General features: G+C 41.9%; 2 protein-coding genes across 4 annotated transcripts; one reads left to right on the top strand and one right to left on the bottom strand.

Annotated features, from left to right (window-relative positions):
- The first annotated feature begins 2 nt into the window (after nucleotides 1-2).
- Cd3d (CD3 delta subunit of T-cell receptor complex) lies at nucleotides 3-16,817 on the top strand. Of its 3 annotated transcripts, XM_078047081.1 has the most exons (6): nucleotides 3-129; nucleotides 1,289-1,344; nucleotides 15,435-15,650; nucleotides 16,061-16,192; nucleotides 16,449-16,492; nucleotides 16,666-16,817. In XM_078047081.1, the coding sequence occupies exons 1-6, from the start codon at nucleotides 101-103 to the stop codon at nucleotides 16,729-16,731; spliced, it is 543 nt and encodes a 180-aa protein (XP_077903207.1). In that variant the 5' UTR covers nucleotides 3-100; the 3' UTR covers nucleotides 16,732-16,817. The 3 variants fall into 3 exon arrangements, with proteins under 3 accessions (XP_077903207.1, XP_077903208.1, XP_005328381.2); XM_078047082.1 differs by lacking the exons at nucleotides 3-129; nucleotides 1,289-1,344 and adding an exon at nucleotides 5,436-5,639; XM_005328324.5 differs by lacking the exons at nucleotides 3-129; nucleotides 1,289-1,344 and adding an exon at nucleotides 13,246-13,438.
- Nucleotides 4,896-12,156, bottom strand: Cd3g (CD3 gamma subunit of T-cell receptor complex). The gene is made up of 7 exons (XM_005328325.5): nucleotides 11,805-12,156; nucleotides 9,495-9,518; nucleotides 8,643-8,870; nucleotides 7,699-7,830; nucleotides 6,468-6,511; nucleotides 5,514-5,622; nucleotides 4,896-5,067 (listed from the first exon to the last, which is right to left on the bottom strand). Exons 1-6 carry the CDS (start codon nucleotides 11,857-11,859, stop codon nucleotides 5,557-5,559), a joined length of 549 nt encoding a protein of 182 aa, XP_005328382.2. The 5' UTR covers nucleotides 11,860-12,156; the 3' UTR covers nucleotides 4,896-5,067; nucleotides 5,514-5,556.
- Nucleotides 16,818-17,267: the final 450 nt, after the last annotated feature.

The following is a 17,267-nucleotide window of genomic DNA, read 5'->3' as shown; positions in this document are numbered from 1 at the left end:
GGATGCGTCCGCCCTTGCAGAGAAATGGCACGCAAACATCCCCACTGCGCACGCGCTAGCTTGTTTGAAGCCTGCTGTGGCGGGGCGGAAGTGGCCGAAAATGGCCCTGGAATCGTGTTGGGATCGGAGGTGGGGGTCTGTTGGGCGAAGTGGTTTGGAAGTTAGTGGTATATGAGGGTGGTCTTTGGAAATCGTAGCATCTAGCGCAGATATAACTTTGTGATCTCTGGTTCTGGTCGTAAACTCTGTAGGGATTTTCCCACTGGTACCATACCTTTCCGAAGCAGCTTCTGTAACTTTTCGTAGATTATTATTTGTGAAGCAGTAACAATGACAGCAATAACAACTAAGATTTGAGCATGTGTAGGTGCCAGATAATGTGCGATTTTTAAAAAAAATTGGATTTTACAGTGGCAACAGCATACAATCCACAGGTTCGTTTTGAAATATGCAAGAGTAATGGGAGCTGCATACTTTTAAAAATAGAAGCACTGTGCAAAAAAGACAATTCATAGAATGAGAAAAATTTTGTAAGCCATATATGTGATAAAGGATTAATATCAAGAATATATAAAGAACTCCTACAATACATTGACAAAATACCAAACAATCTAATTCACAGATGGGTGAAACCTTGATTAGATATTGCTACAAAGAAGATACCCAACATCAGTAGTCATTGGGGAAATGATGATCAAAACTGTAATAAGATACTGCTGCTTCACTACTACTATTGATGGGTTTTATCAAAAAAATAGAAGACAGATGTTGGTGAAGATGTTAAGTTGGAAGCTTATGCGATTCTGATGGGGGATGTAAAAAAATGCACCACTTGGAAAACAGTTTGATGGTTTCTCAAAAAGTTAAACATAGTATTATTATATGACCAGCAATTCCACTTCAAAACCGATGCTCAAAAGAATTGAAAGCAGGGACTTAACTGGCACTTGGACACCCGTGTTCATACTAGCATTATTCATAATAACCAAACGAGAAAAAAAAAACCCTGAATGTCTACCTACAAATAAATGATGGACAAAATATATAAATACTGCAGACTATCATTTGACCTTTAAAAGGAATAAATGCATGCCACCACATGGATGGACTTTGAAAACATCATGCTAGGTGAAATTAGCCATATATGACAATTCTATATGATTCAACTTACATGTAGTACCCATAATAGACAAAGTCATAGAGTCAGTCAGTAGAATAAAGATTACCAAGGGATGGTGGAGAAAGGAGTGGGTAATTGTTTTCTAATGAATACATGATTTTTGTTCAGGATGATGAAAAAGTTCTGGAAACGTATATTGGTGATAGCTGTACGGCAATGTGAAGGTATTTAATGTCATTGAATAGTACACTTAAGACTTGTTAAAATGATAAGTTTTATATTATGCATATTTTAACCACATACACACAAAAAGCATTATGCAGTCTTTAGAATGCCTACACTGTTCTGGTTCCTTGAGATAACATAGTGAAATAAAAAACCCAGGTTTTTTTTTTTTCCTTCCTGAAACTTATAATCCTTTGAGAGTGGAGTTGTAACATAGTATTTAACTGGGGATGTTGCAGTAGTAGAGCCCTTGTCTAATGTACACAAGACTTTGGGTTCAATCACCAACACTGCAAAATAAAATAAATTAATGGGTGCAAGATAGATTATTCAATAAATATTTCTGGAATATCTAGGCAGCTATCTATCTGGCTTAAAAGTGGGTGCTGTGGGACATGCCTGTAATCTAGCTACTAGGATTGCAAGTTCTAGGCTAGCCTGGTCAATTTTGTGAGACTGCATCAAAATTAAAAATAAAAAAGAGCTGGGGATTGCTGGTCGTGGTAGCACACGCCTGTAATCCCAGCAGCTCAGGAGGTTGAGGAAGGGGGATCATGAGTTCAAAGCTTCAGCAATCTAGTGAGGTCCTCAGTAACTCAGCGAGACCCTGTCTGGCACAGTTCAAATATTTTAACAATATATGATGTGTGGAGTAACAAGCACATTTGTTTATTGTTATTGATAGTGTATATTAGTATAACCTCTATGAAGTACACTTTGTCAACATTTAATAAAGCTACAATGCAAATGCATGATGGTTCAACAATTTCATTTATTTGTTCTTGTTATAAATAATCTTTAAGCTTGTTCAAAATGACATTTATCATTAGAGCTAAAACAAACACTAAAAATTATAAAAATAAGGCAGGAGAAAAATCTTAGTGATCATGGATTTGGCAAAAACTTCTTAGAGATGACATCACAAATATAATCATTAGAGCTGGGGTCTAGCTCAGTGGTAGAGTGCTTGCCCAGCTGGCACAAGGTCCTGGATTCAATCCTCAGTACCTGGGGGGCAGGGAGCGGGGAAATGCAACACAGCTAGGTGCAGTGACACACGCCAGTAATCTCAGTTTCTTGGGTCTTTGAAGCAGGAAGATTGCAAGTTCAAGGTCGGTCTACAAAATTTAGACCCTTTAAAAAGGGGGATGGGGAAGGCTGAGGGGTATAATTCAGAGTGTTGGCTTGTACCAATATGTGTGAGGCCTTGAATTTGATACCATGGAGGTAAGTGAAAAGTGCTGGATTTGGTGGTACACTCCTGTAGTCCCAGATACTTGGAAGACTGAAAAGGAAGATTGTAAAATTTCCTGGGCAATTTTGACAGACTCCATCTCAAAAATTTTTAAAAAGTGCTGGGATGTAGCTCAGTGGTAGAGTCCCTGGGTTCAATTTCCAGTACCAAAAAAAAAAAAAAAAAAGTGGAAAAAACTGCAGAAAATATTTCCAAATTATGTATTTGATAAAGAATTTGTATTAAAAAATATGTAAAGAACTTTTTCAACTGAATGGTAAGAAGATAAACTAACCAATTAAAAATGGGCAAAAGATCTGAATAGACATTTCACTAAAGACATATGAACAGCTAATAAATTCATGAATAGATGTTCATTAGCCATTAAGGAAATGCATATTAAGACTATGTTATTGCTGGGTGTGGTGGTGCATGCCTGTAATTCCAGCGGCTCAGGAGGCTGAGGCAGGAGGATGGCGAGTTCAAAGCCATCCTCAGCAAAAGTGAGCTGTTAAGCAACTCAGGGAGACCCTGTCTCTAAATAAAATACAAAATATGGCTGGGGATGTGGCTCAGTGGTTTACTACCCCTGAGTTCAATCCCTGGTACCTACCCCCAAAGGCTATGATATTATTTTATATCCACTAAAATAACTATTTTAAAATGCACAGTGATATGGGCTGGGGTCATGGCTCAGTGGTAGAGCACTTGCCTAGCATGTGTGAGGCAGAGGGTTCAATTCTGAGTACCACATATAAATAAATAAAGATCCATTGACAATTAAAAATATTTTAAAAAATGGACAGTGATAAATATTGGTGAGGATACAGAAAAATAGTGGTCCTCATACATTGTTGATGGGAATGTAAGATAGTTTGGCCAGTTTGGGAAAAAAATTGGCAGTTTCTTAAAATGTTAATCATGAATTTGATATGTAATCTAGAAATTCTTCACTTCTAGTTATCTAACCAAGAAAATTGAAACATATTTACACAAAGAATTGCTTGAGAATGTTCATATTAGCATTATTTATAGTAGGCAAAAATGGAAACAACCCAAATGTCCAATTATTGGTGAATGGATAAACAAAATGGGAGTATCCATAAAATGAATTTCAGCAACAATGAAACAAAATTCTGAAACATGTTACAACATGGATGAACCCTGAAAACATACTAAAGGATATAAAGATTCATGCTGTCTGATTCCATTTATATGAAATGTTCAGAAAAGGCAAGCCTAAGAGACAGAAAACCTGGGTGTGGTGGTGCACACTGCAATCCCAGCAACTCAGGAGGCTGAGAAAAGAGGATGGCAAGTTTGAGGCCAGCCTCAGCAATTTAAGTGAGGCCTAAGCAACTTATTGAGATCTTGTCTCAAAATAATAAACAAAAATGGCTTGGGGTGTTCAGTGGTTAAGCACCCCTGGGTTCAGTACCTGGTAACAAACAAACAAAAAACAAAACAAAAATCAGAAAAGATTTGTGGTTACCTGGGGCTGAGGGTGAGAACAGAGAGATGGCAAAACAGCACATCTTAAGAGAATGATGTTATAAGGAAATGTTCTAAGACTGAATTATGGTAATGGTGAAGGGTAAATTTGCTAAAAATTCTGAGAACAGGTGAATCACTTAAAAATAGGTGAATTTTGTGGCACACAAATTTCAATTCAATGCAATTATTTTAAAATGACAGTAATATGTTAGGCATTGTAGCACTGTTTTAAGAGAAAGATTAGAACCAACTTAAATGTCCATCAATAAATGACTAAAATCAATCTATACAATGTGTCTGCATTTTATAGTTATTTTTATTTGGAATATATAATCTTCAGGTTTTATTAGGGGAAATGAAATATATCTAGTATGGTATCATCTATGTGAAAAATAGGGGAAGGGAAAAAATGTGTAATTGAGAATTTTCTCTTTAATGCCCAGAAGATACACACACACACACACACACACACACACACACACACCCCTTTGGGAAGCTATATAAGAAACTGGTTTACCTATGGAGAAGGCAACTGGTAGATAGGAATGCAAGTGACACTGCATGTTTGAGCCACATGAACTATGACCTATACAAAAACAGTAAAAATTAAAACGTAAAAAAAAAAAAAAATCTGTTCTAATAGAGGGGTTATTTTTTACTTTCAATTTACATTTTTACCAATAGGTGGCACTCTTGAAACACCACATTGTTCTTATTTTTATCCCCCCTACCACCACCCCCGCCACCCAGTTTGAACCCAGGGCCTCACAGAGTTCATACATGCTAGACAGATAAACAAGTGCTCTATTATTGAACCATATCTCCAGCCTTGACTTTTATTTTGAGAAAAACCCAAATTTGCTCTGGTGGCCCCTCCTCTTTGTTTGTCATCTCTACAATCCTGGAGTTTAGAATTAGGGCTCAAAATCTCTCTGCTGAGAGCTCTCCAAAATGTATTGCTTTGATTCTGAGAACTCAGTAGAAGGGAGAACACCTGGATTAAAAAAAGAAAAATTGCAATTAGTTGGAAAATCAAATAACGCTTTCAGTAAGCCCCAAATAATAATGGGGCTACTATTGGCATCTGCACAGGACAACCCAAAGAATCAACTAGCCCAAAATGCTAATAGGATGTGGAGAGACACTAATAAGGTTAATATTTAGCATCTCTGTGGCTTGAGGCCCTGCTCTAAGAGGATTTGGCTACACACAGCATTCATATTTTCTTAGGTCAAGGTAACCAGTACTGGTCCCAGTATTTGTAGATAAGGGACTCCACAGTCAACTGCTTCTCATGCATATCTCTCTCTCTCTCTCTCTCTCTCTCTCTCTCTCTCTCTCTCTCTCTCTCACACACACACACACACATCTTTGTAGCTGCTTGGGGAAGAGAGTCATACTTGGCAGCAGTTGGGGGAGAGGAGATGTAAAGGCACTTACTCTGAACTGGTGTTTAAGAACCACCTACTCTTGAGTCCTGAGGTCACTTCTTCCTTTGGTGGTTTCCTTGAAGACGGCTGTACTGGTCATCTTCCCGATCCTTGAGAGGCTGAAGAGGACAGCAAAGTAGTAAACCCATCTTTCCTACCCACTCTTAATTAATATGGTGCATACTGATTGAATTATTTTTCCTTTCTCTTCCCTCCTCCTCCTCCTCCTCTTCTTTTGGTATTGGGGATTTAATCCAGGGGTGCTCAACCACTGAGCCACATCTCCAGCATTTTTAATTTAAAATTTTTTTAAAGACAGCCTTTAAGTTGCTTCATGTCTTTCTAAGTTGCTGAGGCTGGCTTTGAACTTGAAATCCTTTTGCCTCAGTCTCCTGAGCTGCTGGGATTACAGGTGTGTGCCATTGTGCCTGGCTTGTCTGTTTTCTTCCTTTCTTTCTTTCCCTTCCTTTCTTCCTTTCCTTCTTTCTGGTTTGAATCTAGTGGTGCTCTACCTCTGAGCTACATCCCATCCCTTTTTGTTTTTTTATTTTGAAATACAGTTTTGCTAAATTGCTGAGGCTGGCCTCAAACTGGGATCCTCAGCCTCCCAAGTCTCTGGGATTACAGGTGGGTGTCACCATGCCTGGTTAGCTGAATGCTTTTTATGTGCAAGGATATGGAGTGGGTGCTTTATGTTCCTAGGGGCCAAAAGAAGATGAGGAGAGGGAGGCTCTGTATATAGCTTTTTTATGTGTCCCTCTCAGTATATTCTTCAACTTTTCCTCAGTCTCTTTCAAGTCCTTCTCTTTATTTTTCCCATTCTGCTCAAAAGGACAATCATCTTATCATTTGGTATGCTGTAAGTGGTTCATCTCAGTATAGTAGTTTCTAAATGATTTGCTTCTCTCCCCAAGTTTCCTCCCAACTAATGATGGCATTGTGTCTTTCATTCCTTATCCCTTACCTGGTAAAGCTGGTCATTGGGCAACAGAGTCTGCTTGTCTGAAGCTGCACAAAAAATAAAATATACATACATAAGAATGATAAATTGACATTGGTATTTTGATAAAATTTTCAATCTCATATTATTTTTTTTATTTCTTGGAAGGATAAAAACAAAAGGAATATTTGTGTTTAGTATTAAAAATATGGTCCATTTGGGCATGGCAGTGCATGCCTAAAATCCCAGTGGCTTAGGAGACAGGCAGGAAGATCATGAGTTCAAAGTCAGCCTTAGCAACTTAGCAAGGCCCTTAGTAACTCAGGGAGACTCTGTCTCTAAATATAAAAAAGGGCTGGGATGTGGCTCCATGGTTAAGTGTCCCTGAACAACAACAAAAAAAAAAAAAAAAAAAAAAAAAACCATATTCACTCAATGGAATACTAAATAGTGTAAGAATCAACAATATACAAGAACATGGATAAATCTCATAAATGTATTTTTGAGAGAAGCCATGCACAAGAATTCTTATTGCATGAGTTCATTTGCCTAAAGAACAACCACAATGAAATAGGATACATTGATCTCTGTTGTTAGAAGTCAGGATAGTAGTGGGGTAGTGGGATGGGTAGTGGTTGAAAATGACCCTAAGAGGAGCTTCTATGATGTTGTTGATATTTTCTTTCTTACTTTATATATATATATTTAAAATTTTAGTTGTTGATGGACCTTTATTTTACTCATTTATTGGTATGTGGTACTGAGAATCAAACCCAGTGTCTCACACATGCTAGGCAAGCACTCTACCACTGAGCCACAATCCCAGGCCAATACTTTCTTTCTTAAACTGGGTGCTGGATGCATGGATGTTTGTTTTGTTGAATGTTTTCAGCTGTAAGCTTGTGATTCACTTTTCTATATGTAAGTTTTACTTCAGTAAAGAGTTTTCAAAAAACACAGAGAACAAATCAGAGGAGGTTGGGTCTTGGAACAGGTAAATATACTGGGGTAACACCAAATGTCTCTTTCCTGCCTCACCCAAGTCTGCACATTGCAACAAGTGCCAGCATGGTCTCTGTTATTGGGTCTATTTTGGTAGGAAGGAAAGGTAAGGTCTCGGGTGGTTCCACATCTCAGGTAAGAACATTTTTTTACCTCCTCATTTTGTTTTTGTGGTGCAGGGGATCTAATCCAGGGACTTATGCATGCTAGCCAGGTGCTCTACCACTAGGCCATACCCTCAGCCCTCTTTTACCTCTTGACTGGCGAACTCCGTCCTGTCCAGCAATAAAGTAGACTCCAACAGCAAGGAAGAAAATGCTGATGATTTCAGCGAAGATGAAGCCAGATACGGTGGCTGCATTTAGCTCAATGCAGTTCTGACACACTGGGGGAAACCAGGCACAGTGAGGCATGAGCCTCCCATAGGGTGTGAGTGTTGTTCTTCCTGGATCTTTTTCTCCTGCCTACCAGCAACAACGCTTCTGTCTGGGGCGGCAGGCTTCTCCCTCTGTTAGAGGTATGGTTAGGGAAGATCCTTGGACCAAGAACTCAATGTTTCTCAATGTTCCTTACTGAGAAGTCCTAGGGAAGCCCAGGAACTATGTGGAATAGAAGAAAACCCAGGTCCTGTTCTCCCCACCCCTGTATCCCTCTCTTCACTGCTGCTCACCTTGTAATCTTCCTTACATTCCCACTTCCCCACCCAACTCAGTTTACCAGTGTTGCTAAACTTCTCCAATTCATGGGGCCCAACCAAAAGTAAGCCAGTGTTTACAGGACTAATTATGCTTTTTCAAAAAGATGAGAAAACTGTCTTGTTAAAAAAGCAGTGCCTGTAATCCCAGCGGCTTGGGAGGCTGAGACAGCAGGATTGCAAGTTCAAAGCCAGCCCCTCAAAAAGCGAGGTGCTAAAAGTAACTCAGAGAGACCCTGTCTCTAAATGAAATACAAAATAGGGCTGGGGATGTGGCTCAGTAGTGGAGTGCCCCTGAGTTCAATCCCCAGTACCTACCTCCCAGCAAAAAAAAAAAAAAAAAAAAAAAAAAAAAAAGAAGAAGCAAACTGAGATGAAGAGAAATGGCTATTACTGTACTCACTGTTCAGTATCTATTTCTACCTTCATCCTAGACAGTAATCTCACCAGAAGAGTAAGCACCGCTTAATTTCACAACAAACAAACCAAAGGGGATTACATACTTCTATAATAAACTTGGAATGGCCTTGAAATGTTGTTTGATCCTCCGCACCAATATATCCCTTGAGGGTCTTTGGCATTACTTCCTATATTGAATGTTTTTTCACTTGTATTTTGGACAAGTGTATTTGGAGAATCTTTAAACCATTGTATGTATTTGTCGGTCAAGTCACAAGTCAGAAGTACTGAACCATCTTCTCGATTGTCATTCACTTTTATCAGATGGTATTCTGAAAAGGAAAAGCCCGATATTCTGTTAAGGGTCTTGCCTCTGAAATTCTCTCTACCTCAGAGTACCAGGAGAAGACCTTTAGTGTAGTAATAAAGTTGTGCCTCAAACTTCCCAATGTGTAGTCCTAGTGAGGAGAGATTCTGCATTATAAACATACTCCTAGGTGATACCAACGCTAATGGCTCACAGGTCACAGTTACATGTGACCTATCTATTTACCAGGTTCCTCTTTCTCCTGCAAGGACCAGACATTGCTTATCTATAGGAAAGCTGCCCAGAACAGGTTGCAGCAGGGCTGATTTTGTTGATAATGGAGATAGCAGCTATCTATCACCCTTCACCTCATCTTTTCTAAAACTGTTTCCTCCTGAGGGACTTTTTATTTTCAGTATTGGGCATTAAATCCAGGTGTGCTTTACCACTGAGCCACATCCCTTTTTATTTTTTATTTTGAGACAGGGTCTCACTAATTGCTAAGGGTCTTGCTAAGTTGCTGAAGCTGGTCTGGAACTTGTAATACTCCAAGGAGTTGCGTTTAGAGGTGTGCACTACTTCTGTAGCAAGTCACATTTCTATGAATTTCCTCAGAGATTGGGGACAGAAAGAAGTCTTTTTTTCCTACCTTTCTTTGACTGGGCCACAGCACCTGTAGACAACAGAGAGAGGATCAGGTGGGCATGGAGTTATTGTGATGCCCTGAAGTATTCTCATGGTCATTTGAGGTCAAGATCAAGAGGGATTCTAACCCATGGGAATGACAGAATCTGTTCCCACATTCCTGGATGTAGCCTAAATTACTGAATTGAAGTCAACATTATAATGAAGAATTTGTTTGGTTTTTGTCCCAGCTTCCTGGATGGGAGTTTCTAGCCCTTGGAATTCATGAGTGATGCAGTGCATCTGCTATTCTTGGTACTTGGGCTGTACTTGAGCTCATGCTAAGGCAATGACTCAGGATGGGCCTGGTCAAGACCAACCATATGGGGCTTTGAAGTCACTGCTGCCAATCCTGGGAGGGGAGTGGCTGAGATGGAATTCAGTTAACTGGCCAATGATTCAATCAACTGTAACTCTGTGGAGGCACCTCTATAATAACGTAATGGAGCTTCATGGTTGCTGGGAAGGTGATGGGTTCTGATTCCCCAGGGAGAGGCCATAGACACTTTGTGTTCAGAACTCCCCAAGGCCTTGCCCTCTCTATTTCTTTCAAATATATATATATATTTCTTAGCAGCCCTTCTCCCCAAGAATTGATCACCAAAGAGTCCCTTGCTTCAAACTCAAGATTCCAAAGGAAGGAAATGGAACTATTGCTGATGTTTGTTACATCTGAGTGTTGCTTCCTTTCAGAACTTGAGAGCTCCCATAGCAAAATTTCTGGATTGATTGTTAAGAGAACTGAGCCCAGAGGGTTGGAGGCCTTGTTCCAGAGTGCACACACAGCTCATTGGTGTCTGAGCTGGACCTGGAGCTCACATTTCTATTGCTTGATCCAAAGCTCTTTTCACTATATGCAGCTAGCTCCCTCCAGCTCCAGGGCTGCCCTCTAACCTGTGTTACCTCGCTCTTTATCCCTTTTCTCTCAGAAATAATCTCACACTCTCCCTGTCTTCTTAAGTTTCCCACTTGGCTATCATCAGCTCAGTTTCAGCGGGTGATATTGCCTTCCACTTAGTTTTTTTGAGAACACAGGTCCTGTTAGCTTTTTCTCCAGCTTCTTTCTCTTTACAAGTCTCCCAATGGCCAAGCCATCTGTATTTCCTTTCTGCTAGTCCCAGCAGGTAACATTGCCTTACCCTCGGTGCCTTTGACTCCCTTCCTAGCTCTGTACTTCCGACATCAACAAACGTGCTCAAGTTTCTCTTACCCTCAAAAATATTTCTTCTTAGACTGTACTTTTACCTCTGCCTCCTGCTCCATCTCTCCTGCCTTTCATTCAGTTTCTTTCAAGAGTAGCCTATACTCACTGCCCTTTATCACCTGCCTTCATCCATTAGGTTTTCACTCACACTATTCCACCAAAACTGTTCTTATTTAATTACTCATGACTTTTATTTTGCCAGATCCCACAAACCTAAATTTTAAATATGTTCTTATGTGGTTGGACTCTCGCTAACATTTCATACTCTTGGTAATTCTCTCCTCTGGAAGCTGTCTATTCCATGCTTTGTACTCTTCTGATTATTTCAGGTCCTTGACCATTCTTTCATTGCTTTCTTGAGTTTTTTTTTTTTCTCCCCTCTAATTATCCCATAAGAGTTGGTGTCTTACAGTTCCATCCTGACATATCACATGGTACTTGCACAATATCAATAACTATAGTGGTTTTGGCTTCCCTCCATGTGTTCAGACTCCAGATGACCACTGGATATTTTAAACTGGACATTCATTAAGGCAACCCTGATTGCACCTTATGCTCAGTATGGCAACATTGAAATTTAACTCTGTAATTACACCATAAGCTCTTTAGAGCAGAAACTTTTTATTTATCTTTTTATCCTTTTGCACTATCTGCCCATTTGGATCTTACCCATTCTTGTGGACCAGTTGGCCAACTGACCAAGTGAGTGAGTGAGTGAATGCTTCACAGGTCTACTGCTAAGCCCATTTCTGAATCAGAGAATACGTACCTTTCCCTTTCCGTTTTCTTGCCTGTGCTCTTTTGGGCTACATTCAAGCCTAAGATGGCGGCAGCAGGGTCTTCTCAGTTAAGCCCTCTATTTTGATTTCTCAGAGATAAGAACCCCTTTGAGACATTACTTCTCTCTAGTTGAGAACAGTAAGAAGTTTCATTTTTGCCTTTCCTTCTTTGAATTCCAGGGTGACTGCTAAGGTAGGTTCAAGGTTAGGATTCCAGCAGCCCTGTCTTTCTGGTGATGGCCTCTACCAGTGAGCCCTTCCCCAGGTTGCCAGACCCCCTAGCGGTTCTTACCTTGAAGAAGAATGGTAGCCAGGATGAAGCGAGTCAGACCCTTCCCCTGCTCCATGTCAGTTTCTACTCTTCTTGGCAGAAGTGTGGAGCAAGCCTTAGCAGCCAGCCAGCCAGAGCAGCAACTGGTTTCGCTCCGCCCAGCACCTAGGGCCCCTGCACAAAGGCAAGAACCCAGCGCCTCCCTGCTTCAAGTGTGGGCAGCAGGGGCTTTCTTAGGGCTGCAGGTGCAGATAGATGCCTCTTGTTTTTCTGTTAAGGAGTACAGAGGAGGTGGTAAGGAGGGAGAGGGAGAGAGAACTGAATTTCCACTCAGAGACTTGGCTTGCCCTGAGAACCCCTTTGGATGCTAGGTTGCGGGTATGATCCTGACCTCTTTTCTTCATGAGAGAGATAAACATCCTGCTTCCTGTTGTTGCTAGGATTGCAGCCAGTTGTCACTTGATGCTATAACTAATGACTTTAGGCAGGATTCTCAGGTGCTTGGAGCTGGAACTCCATGTGCAAAAGCACCTCTGACTAGGCCTTCATTCAGGAATTTTTGTCACTATTTTTTTGAGATCATCAAAGTGGTGCCTGCCTGGAAGAAAGTAGATTGGAGAATTTCAACAGGACTGCCATCACATTTCCAGGGGTAAGGCCTGGATTGAGTTTCCAGAATCTGAGGTCCCTGTCTCCCTCATCCAGTCAATCAGTGACCAACAGAAATTCACAGAGCTCTGTTATGTGCCTGTCACAAAATCCCAGCAGTGAGCAGGACAGACATGGCTCAGTCCTATTGTAGAAGTATGGAGTTTCAAATCCCTACAGGTCATAAGGGGAAAAAGTACATTGTCTCCTGGGAAGGCTTAATTTTGCCAGGGAGTTGATTATATTGTTATTAATGACTTCCTCTTATGGAGCACATCTGATGTGGCAGACACTATACAAACACCTTTTTTCAAATCCTTATAATGATACTGAGAATGAGGCTCTGGAGAATTCCATGCCTGGCTCTCGTAGTGGAGCTGGGATTCAAGTCTCTGGCTTGCGATGCTCTGAAGTCCAATTTCCCAGTGGCTAGAAGCTGTTCCATCTGGTGTCCCAGTCTGCCCAGGGAAGGGTCCTGAGAAATACCAGAAATGGGAGGAAACTAGCTGATAGGATTGTGCAATGGGGGTCATATCTTCTCTCAAGGGGCTATGAGAAGTGGCAGTTTTTAACTAGTAAGTAAATGTAGTTAGGTTGTCTACAGGGACTGTGAAGTTCTCATTTTTCACCAATGACTCAGGAAAGGCTGTCCTAAATCTCCATTCACCTCCTAGAAGTCCAGGCAACCTTCTCCATATTCTCTACTTTGACTTCCGTCCCTACCCCAAGCTCCCTGCTCAGAGAAAGAACAATTTGCAACTGCTTCCTTCCTACCCCACCCCGACCTACTCCTTTCATCAAAGGCAGAGAGCAGAGAGGCAGACATCTTACAGCTCCTCCCCCACTCTTTACATTTTCCGCATACCCATGAATCATTTGGGGGAAGGTATCTTTCACTCTGGCTGGTAGTTCCTTGACCTGGCTCTATCTGCTGGGTGAATTCTACCAAAAAATGGAACTCAGCAGGTTTCTGTCCCATCTGATACTGTCTGCCATTCTCCATCAAGGTAAGTAAGGCTTCTCCAAGCAGGTGGCAGAGGGTCCCTGCAAAGGACATTACTACTGGGAGAGAGGTCCACTGGAAAGTGCTTCTCAATGTTGTTCCATTGAGAACAACACTCTAGGTGTCAGGAGGGCAAGGTTGAGAGGTAGAAAAGAGGTGCTTAGCTTCAATTTATTCTAGCCAGGGCACATGTTGGCCCTGAATGTCTCTCCTTAAAGAGCTTAGGCCAGAGATCTATAGGAAATTGATCAGTATGTGTGTGCCTTAGTGGAACTATGTGCACTCCTTCCAGTATTTTCAGGGCTCTTATTCATTTGTCCATCATTATGTGACCATCTGGAGTCATGTTCCAGGACTCAGGGGAATGCTTTAAGAGAAAAATTAATTTTAGGTTGAGAAAGCAGAAGGGCAGATTGGTGTGTGGAGATCATTACATGGTCAATAGTATACTAATACGTCCCTGTTTGTTGTGGTTCGGGGGATTGAACCCAGAGGTGATCTAACAGAGCTACACCCACAGCCCTTTTTTTATTTTTATTTTTATTTATCTTAAGAGAGGATCCTGTTAAATTGTAGAGGCTGACCTTGAACTTGCTGTCCTTCTGTCTCAGTCTCCTAGCAGCTGGGATTACTGCTGTGCTTCACTGCACCCAGCTCTTGTCTTAGGTTGGTTTTAAAACAGAATCACAGCTGCTTAGGAAGGTGAAGTAGGAGAATTCCTTGAAGTAGGAGAATTTCAAAACCAGCCTTGGCAACATACTGAGACACTGTCTCAAAAAAAGAAAAGAAAAAGAAAAAAAGTAAACTGAAATGGAGCTGGGGATATAGCTTAGTGACAGAGCACTAGACTAGCATGTGTGAGGCCCTGGGTTTAATCTCCAGTACCACAAAACAAAAGAAAACAAAACAAGAGAGCTCTGAAAATTCCATGTCCCAGAATCCTCTTACTCTCAGGAAAACTGGGTTAAATAGTCATCCTAATTCACAGCAACCCTGGAACACCCAGCAATTCTGCTAGAAACAATTCCAAAGACATGGCTCTAGGAAGTAAAGTACTTGATATACATATGTCTCCCTGAGTGTGCACACATATACTCCTGACTTTCTTCAGATGCAGGAGAAATAACTATTTTCTAAGAATGTTTTTATATCCAAATCCCTGAATATGAAGCTCAGGGAGAACATAAGTTTCACTTTTCCCTGGGATGAGTATTATAGATTCCAGTGCCCTTGTGGAGATGCTCTCAGGCTGTCAAAGAAATTCAGTGGCTCTAGAAAGAATCTGGACTCACCTCTGGCCTTAAACTCCCCACAAGATTTGTGTGTGAAGCATCAATAATAAATTTGATAAATATTTTTTTTCTGTCCTTCTTCTCATAAGCAAGTGTGAAACAACTGAAAATCTTTACATGAGATTTGCTCTCGTAAATCTGGATCGTTGGGCTGGTAGTTTATAGCAGCAACTCCCCACCCCAGCCATCGTCTAAAGCCTGGGGGAGGCTTGAGGAGTGAGTGTCCCATTCCTCTGGTGGATATTGGGGAAGAGACAAGGGGGAGGAAAGAGGATGAGTCGTTGAAGTGGTAGTGTTATAGTTGATTGGGGAGTAGAATTAGAAGGCTTCTAGTAGAATAATTGCAGACCTCTCCAACCTGGGAACATTCTTGAGCCTTTCCAAGTTTCCTGGGAACTGCAGCAGTCTATTCTCCCCTCCTTCTTCTAATCAGTGGTCTGAATGCATTTTCAGGAAGGTTCTTGGATCAACCCAGCTTCACGGCTTCTTCTTTTGCCCCAAGTCCCTCAGGGCCTGCTCTCTACTTCTACTACGGCTTCATAACCTTCCTGATCTGCAGTTCACTTCCTGAACTCTTTCTCTTATCACTTCTGCCTCTCTCATTAGAAACCATGACTATCCTGTACTCCCAAAGTGATCCTCAGCAGAATAGGGGTCTTGTGTAGACCAAACAGCTCTCTCTGATTATGGTATTTTTCTTTCCCTTAGTGAGCCCCTCGAGTGTGAGCCCCTCTGTGTTGGAAATTGAGGACAAGGTGCTTTTGCAATGCAATTCCAGTGTCATGTGGCTAGAAGGCACAGTGGGAACACAGTTAGCAGTCAATAAAAATCTGGACTTGGGAAAACGCATCCTGGACCCACGAGGAACGTATGTGTGTGAAGGGATTGACAAGAAGAAGTCCACTGTGCAAATATATTATCGAAGTATGTGCCTCCTGGACCCATTGGATTGGAATGGCGGGCCTCTGAAATGAAACAGTCTGTTCTCTAAATAAACTGGGGTTACTCTTGTAATGTCATGAGTCAAATCTGGAGGTCTTCAGAGAGGGAGAGAGAGCTTGACCCAGCAAGGCAGAGTGGTAGGGGCCTTGTTACCACAGGCTTGGTTGGCAGAGGGATTTAGCCCATTACCTAGTTTAAGGTTCTATCAAGCCAAGATTACTTCTTGGGTGTCTTTTCGGGAATTCCTTGGGATAGGGGAGAGATGGATATAGCAAGGCCATCAGTAGGATCTTAATGAAGTTTGGGTCTTAGTATGAGAGATCCTAGGGCTGCCACAGGAGGCAGATATGGTTCCCTGATCTTGGAAACTCTCTACTCCTCCTCTTCCCCAGTGTGCCAGAACTGTGTGGAGCTGCATCCAGGCACCTTGGCTGGCATCATCGTTGCTGACATTATTGCCACTCTGCTCCTTGCTTTGGGAGTCTACTGCTTTACAGGCCATGAGACTGGAAGACTCTCTGGAGGTTAGTAGAGAAACAGAGAATATGAATCAACAAACTCATGCTCCTTCTGAAGAATGGGGCTGATGGTAGATTTGGTCTCATCTGGGGGTCATTCTTGCCATGTTCTACCACTAGATATTGAAAAAACTTGTGCACCCATATTGCTCATGTAGACTTTTGAGGATATGACCAGCTGCAGACCCCTCTGTAGCTTTCATGGGTATCATTATCCCTTTCCCCCTCACCCCTAATGATACTCCTTCCCTTGTTCTTCTAGCTGTGGACACTCAAACTCTACTGAGGAACGAGCAGCTCTATCAGGTGAGCCCTGAGAGGAGGGAGACAAGATCAGAAGGAGGAGTGAGTGGGAATGGAGAAGCTGACACTATGTGTCACGTGCATTTGTGGAGCATTCTAGAAGCCATCATTGAGGGTGTCTGGAGAGGGCAGAAGAGCTTTGACCCTGTCTCACTGTCTCCCTTTTTACCTCTTAGCCTCTCCGAGATCATGATGATGGTCAGTATAGCCGTCTTGGAGGAAACTGGGCTTCAAACAAGTGACCCTGAGACCCAGTGCTTCTAGAAGCATCACTATCAACTGTGCCTTCTCTCTTTGTTCAGCCAATAAAGATGTCCCCTTTAACCCAGCAGGTGCCTGCACTTTTTAAGGCTCTGGGGCAGGGGATGGGAGTTGTCCTGACTTGGCTGGGATTTGGCCCTCCCTGCCTTCCTTCATCTTTTCCCTTCCTCTGTCACTCATGGACACTGTGAGGGGCCATCTCCCACCTTGGAACCCATCTTGTTTCTAGTCCAGTGGGCTTCCAGAGTGAAGGGGTCTGTCCTACCATCCTCCTCTGCCACTTGTTGACTCCAGTCCCTTATCACAAGCCTGTCACACTTTTAGCTGCCTCACCACGGATGGGGGCTGGCTGCTGTGTTTGGGAGCCAGTCACAAAGAAGTTTCCATGATGTCACAAGTGGGGGTGGCAGAGATATCAAGGGACTCATTTTTCTCCAAAACTCACAGAGTGTTGTGTGTGACAAAGTCCCAGTGCTACTAAGGGTCTGACTTTGGCATTAGGACCCTGTTGAATAGT

The sequence above is a fragment of the Ictidomys tridecemlineatus genome, chromosome 4 (genome assembly GCF_052094955.1).
Source record: "Ictidomys tridecemlineatus isolate mIctTri1 chromosome 4, mIctTri1.hap1, whole genome shotgun sequence".
NCBI classification, from domain to species: Eukaryota; Metazoa; Chordata; class Mammalia; order Rodentia; family Sciuridae; genus Ictidomys; species Ictidomys tridecemlineatus.
Note: the sequence above shows the minus strand (reverse complement) of the source record. Positions and strands in the feature narration are given on the sequence as shown.

Excerpts from the sequence above, each read along its gene's own strand:
- Cd3g (XM_005328325.5), bottom strand. The coding sequence starts at position 11,859 with ATGGAGCAGGGGAAGGGTCTGACTCGCTTCATCCTGGCTACCATTCTT. Across the intron at positions 6,512-7,698 it reads CGGAGTTCGCCAGTCAAGAG|CTTCAGACAAGCAGACTCTG; the intron begins GTAAAAGAGGGC and ends TTTTTTGTGCAG. Across the intron at positions 5,623-6,467 it reads CCAATGACCAGCTTTACCAG|CCTCTCAAGGATCGGGAAGA; the intron begins GTAAGGGATAAG and ends TGTCCTCTTCAG.
- Cd3d (XM_078047081.1), top strand. The coding sequence starts at position 101 with ATGGCCCTGGAATCGTGTTGGGATCGGAG. Across the intron at positions 15,651-16,060 it reads TGTGCAAATATATTATCGAA|TGTGCCAGAACTGTGTGGAG; the intron begins GTATGTGCCTCC and ends CCTCTTCCCCAG. Across the intron at positions 16,193-16,448 it reads GACTGGAAGACTCTCTGGAG|CTGTGGACACTCAAACTCTA; the intron begins GTTAGTAGAGAA and ends TTGTTCTTCTAG.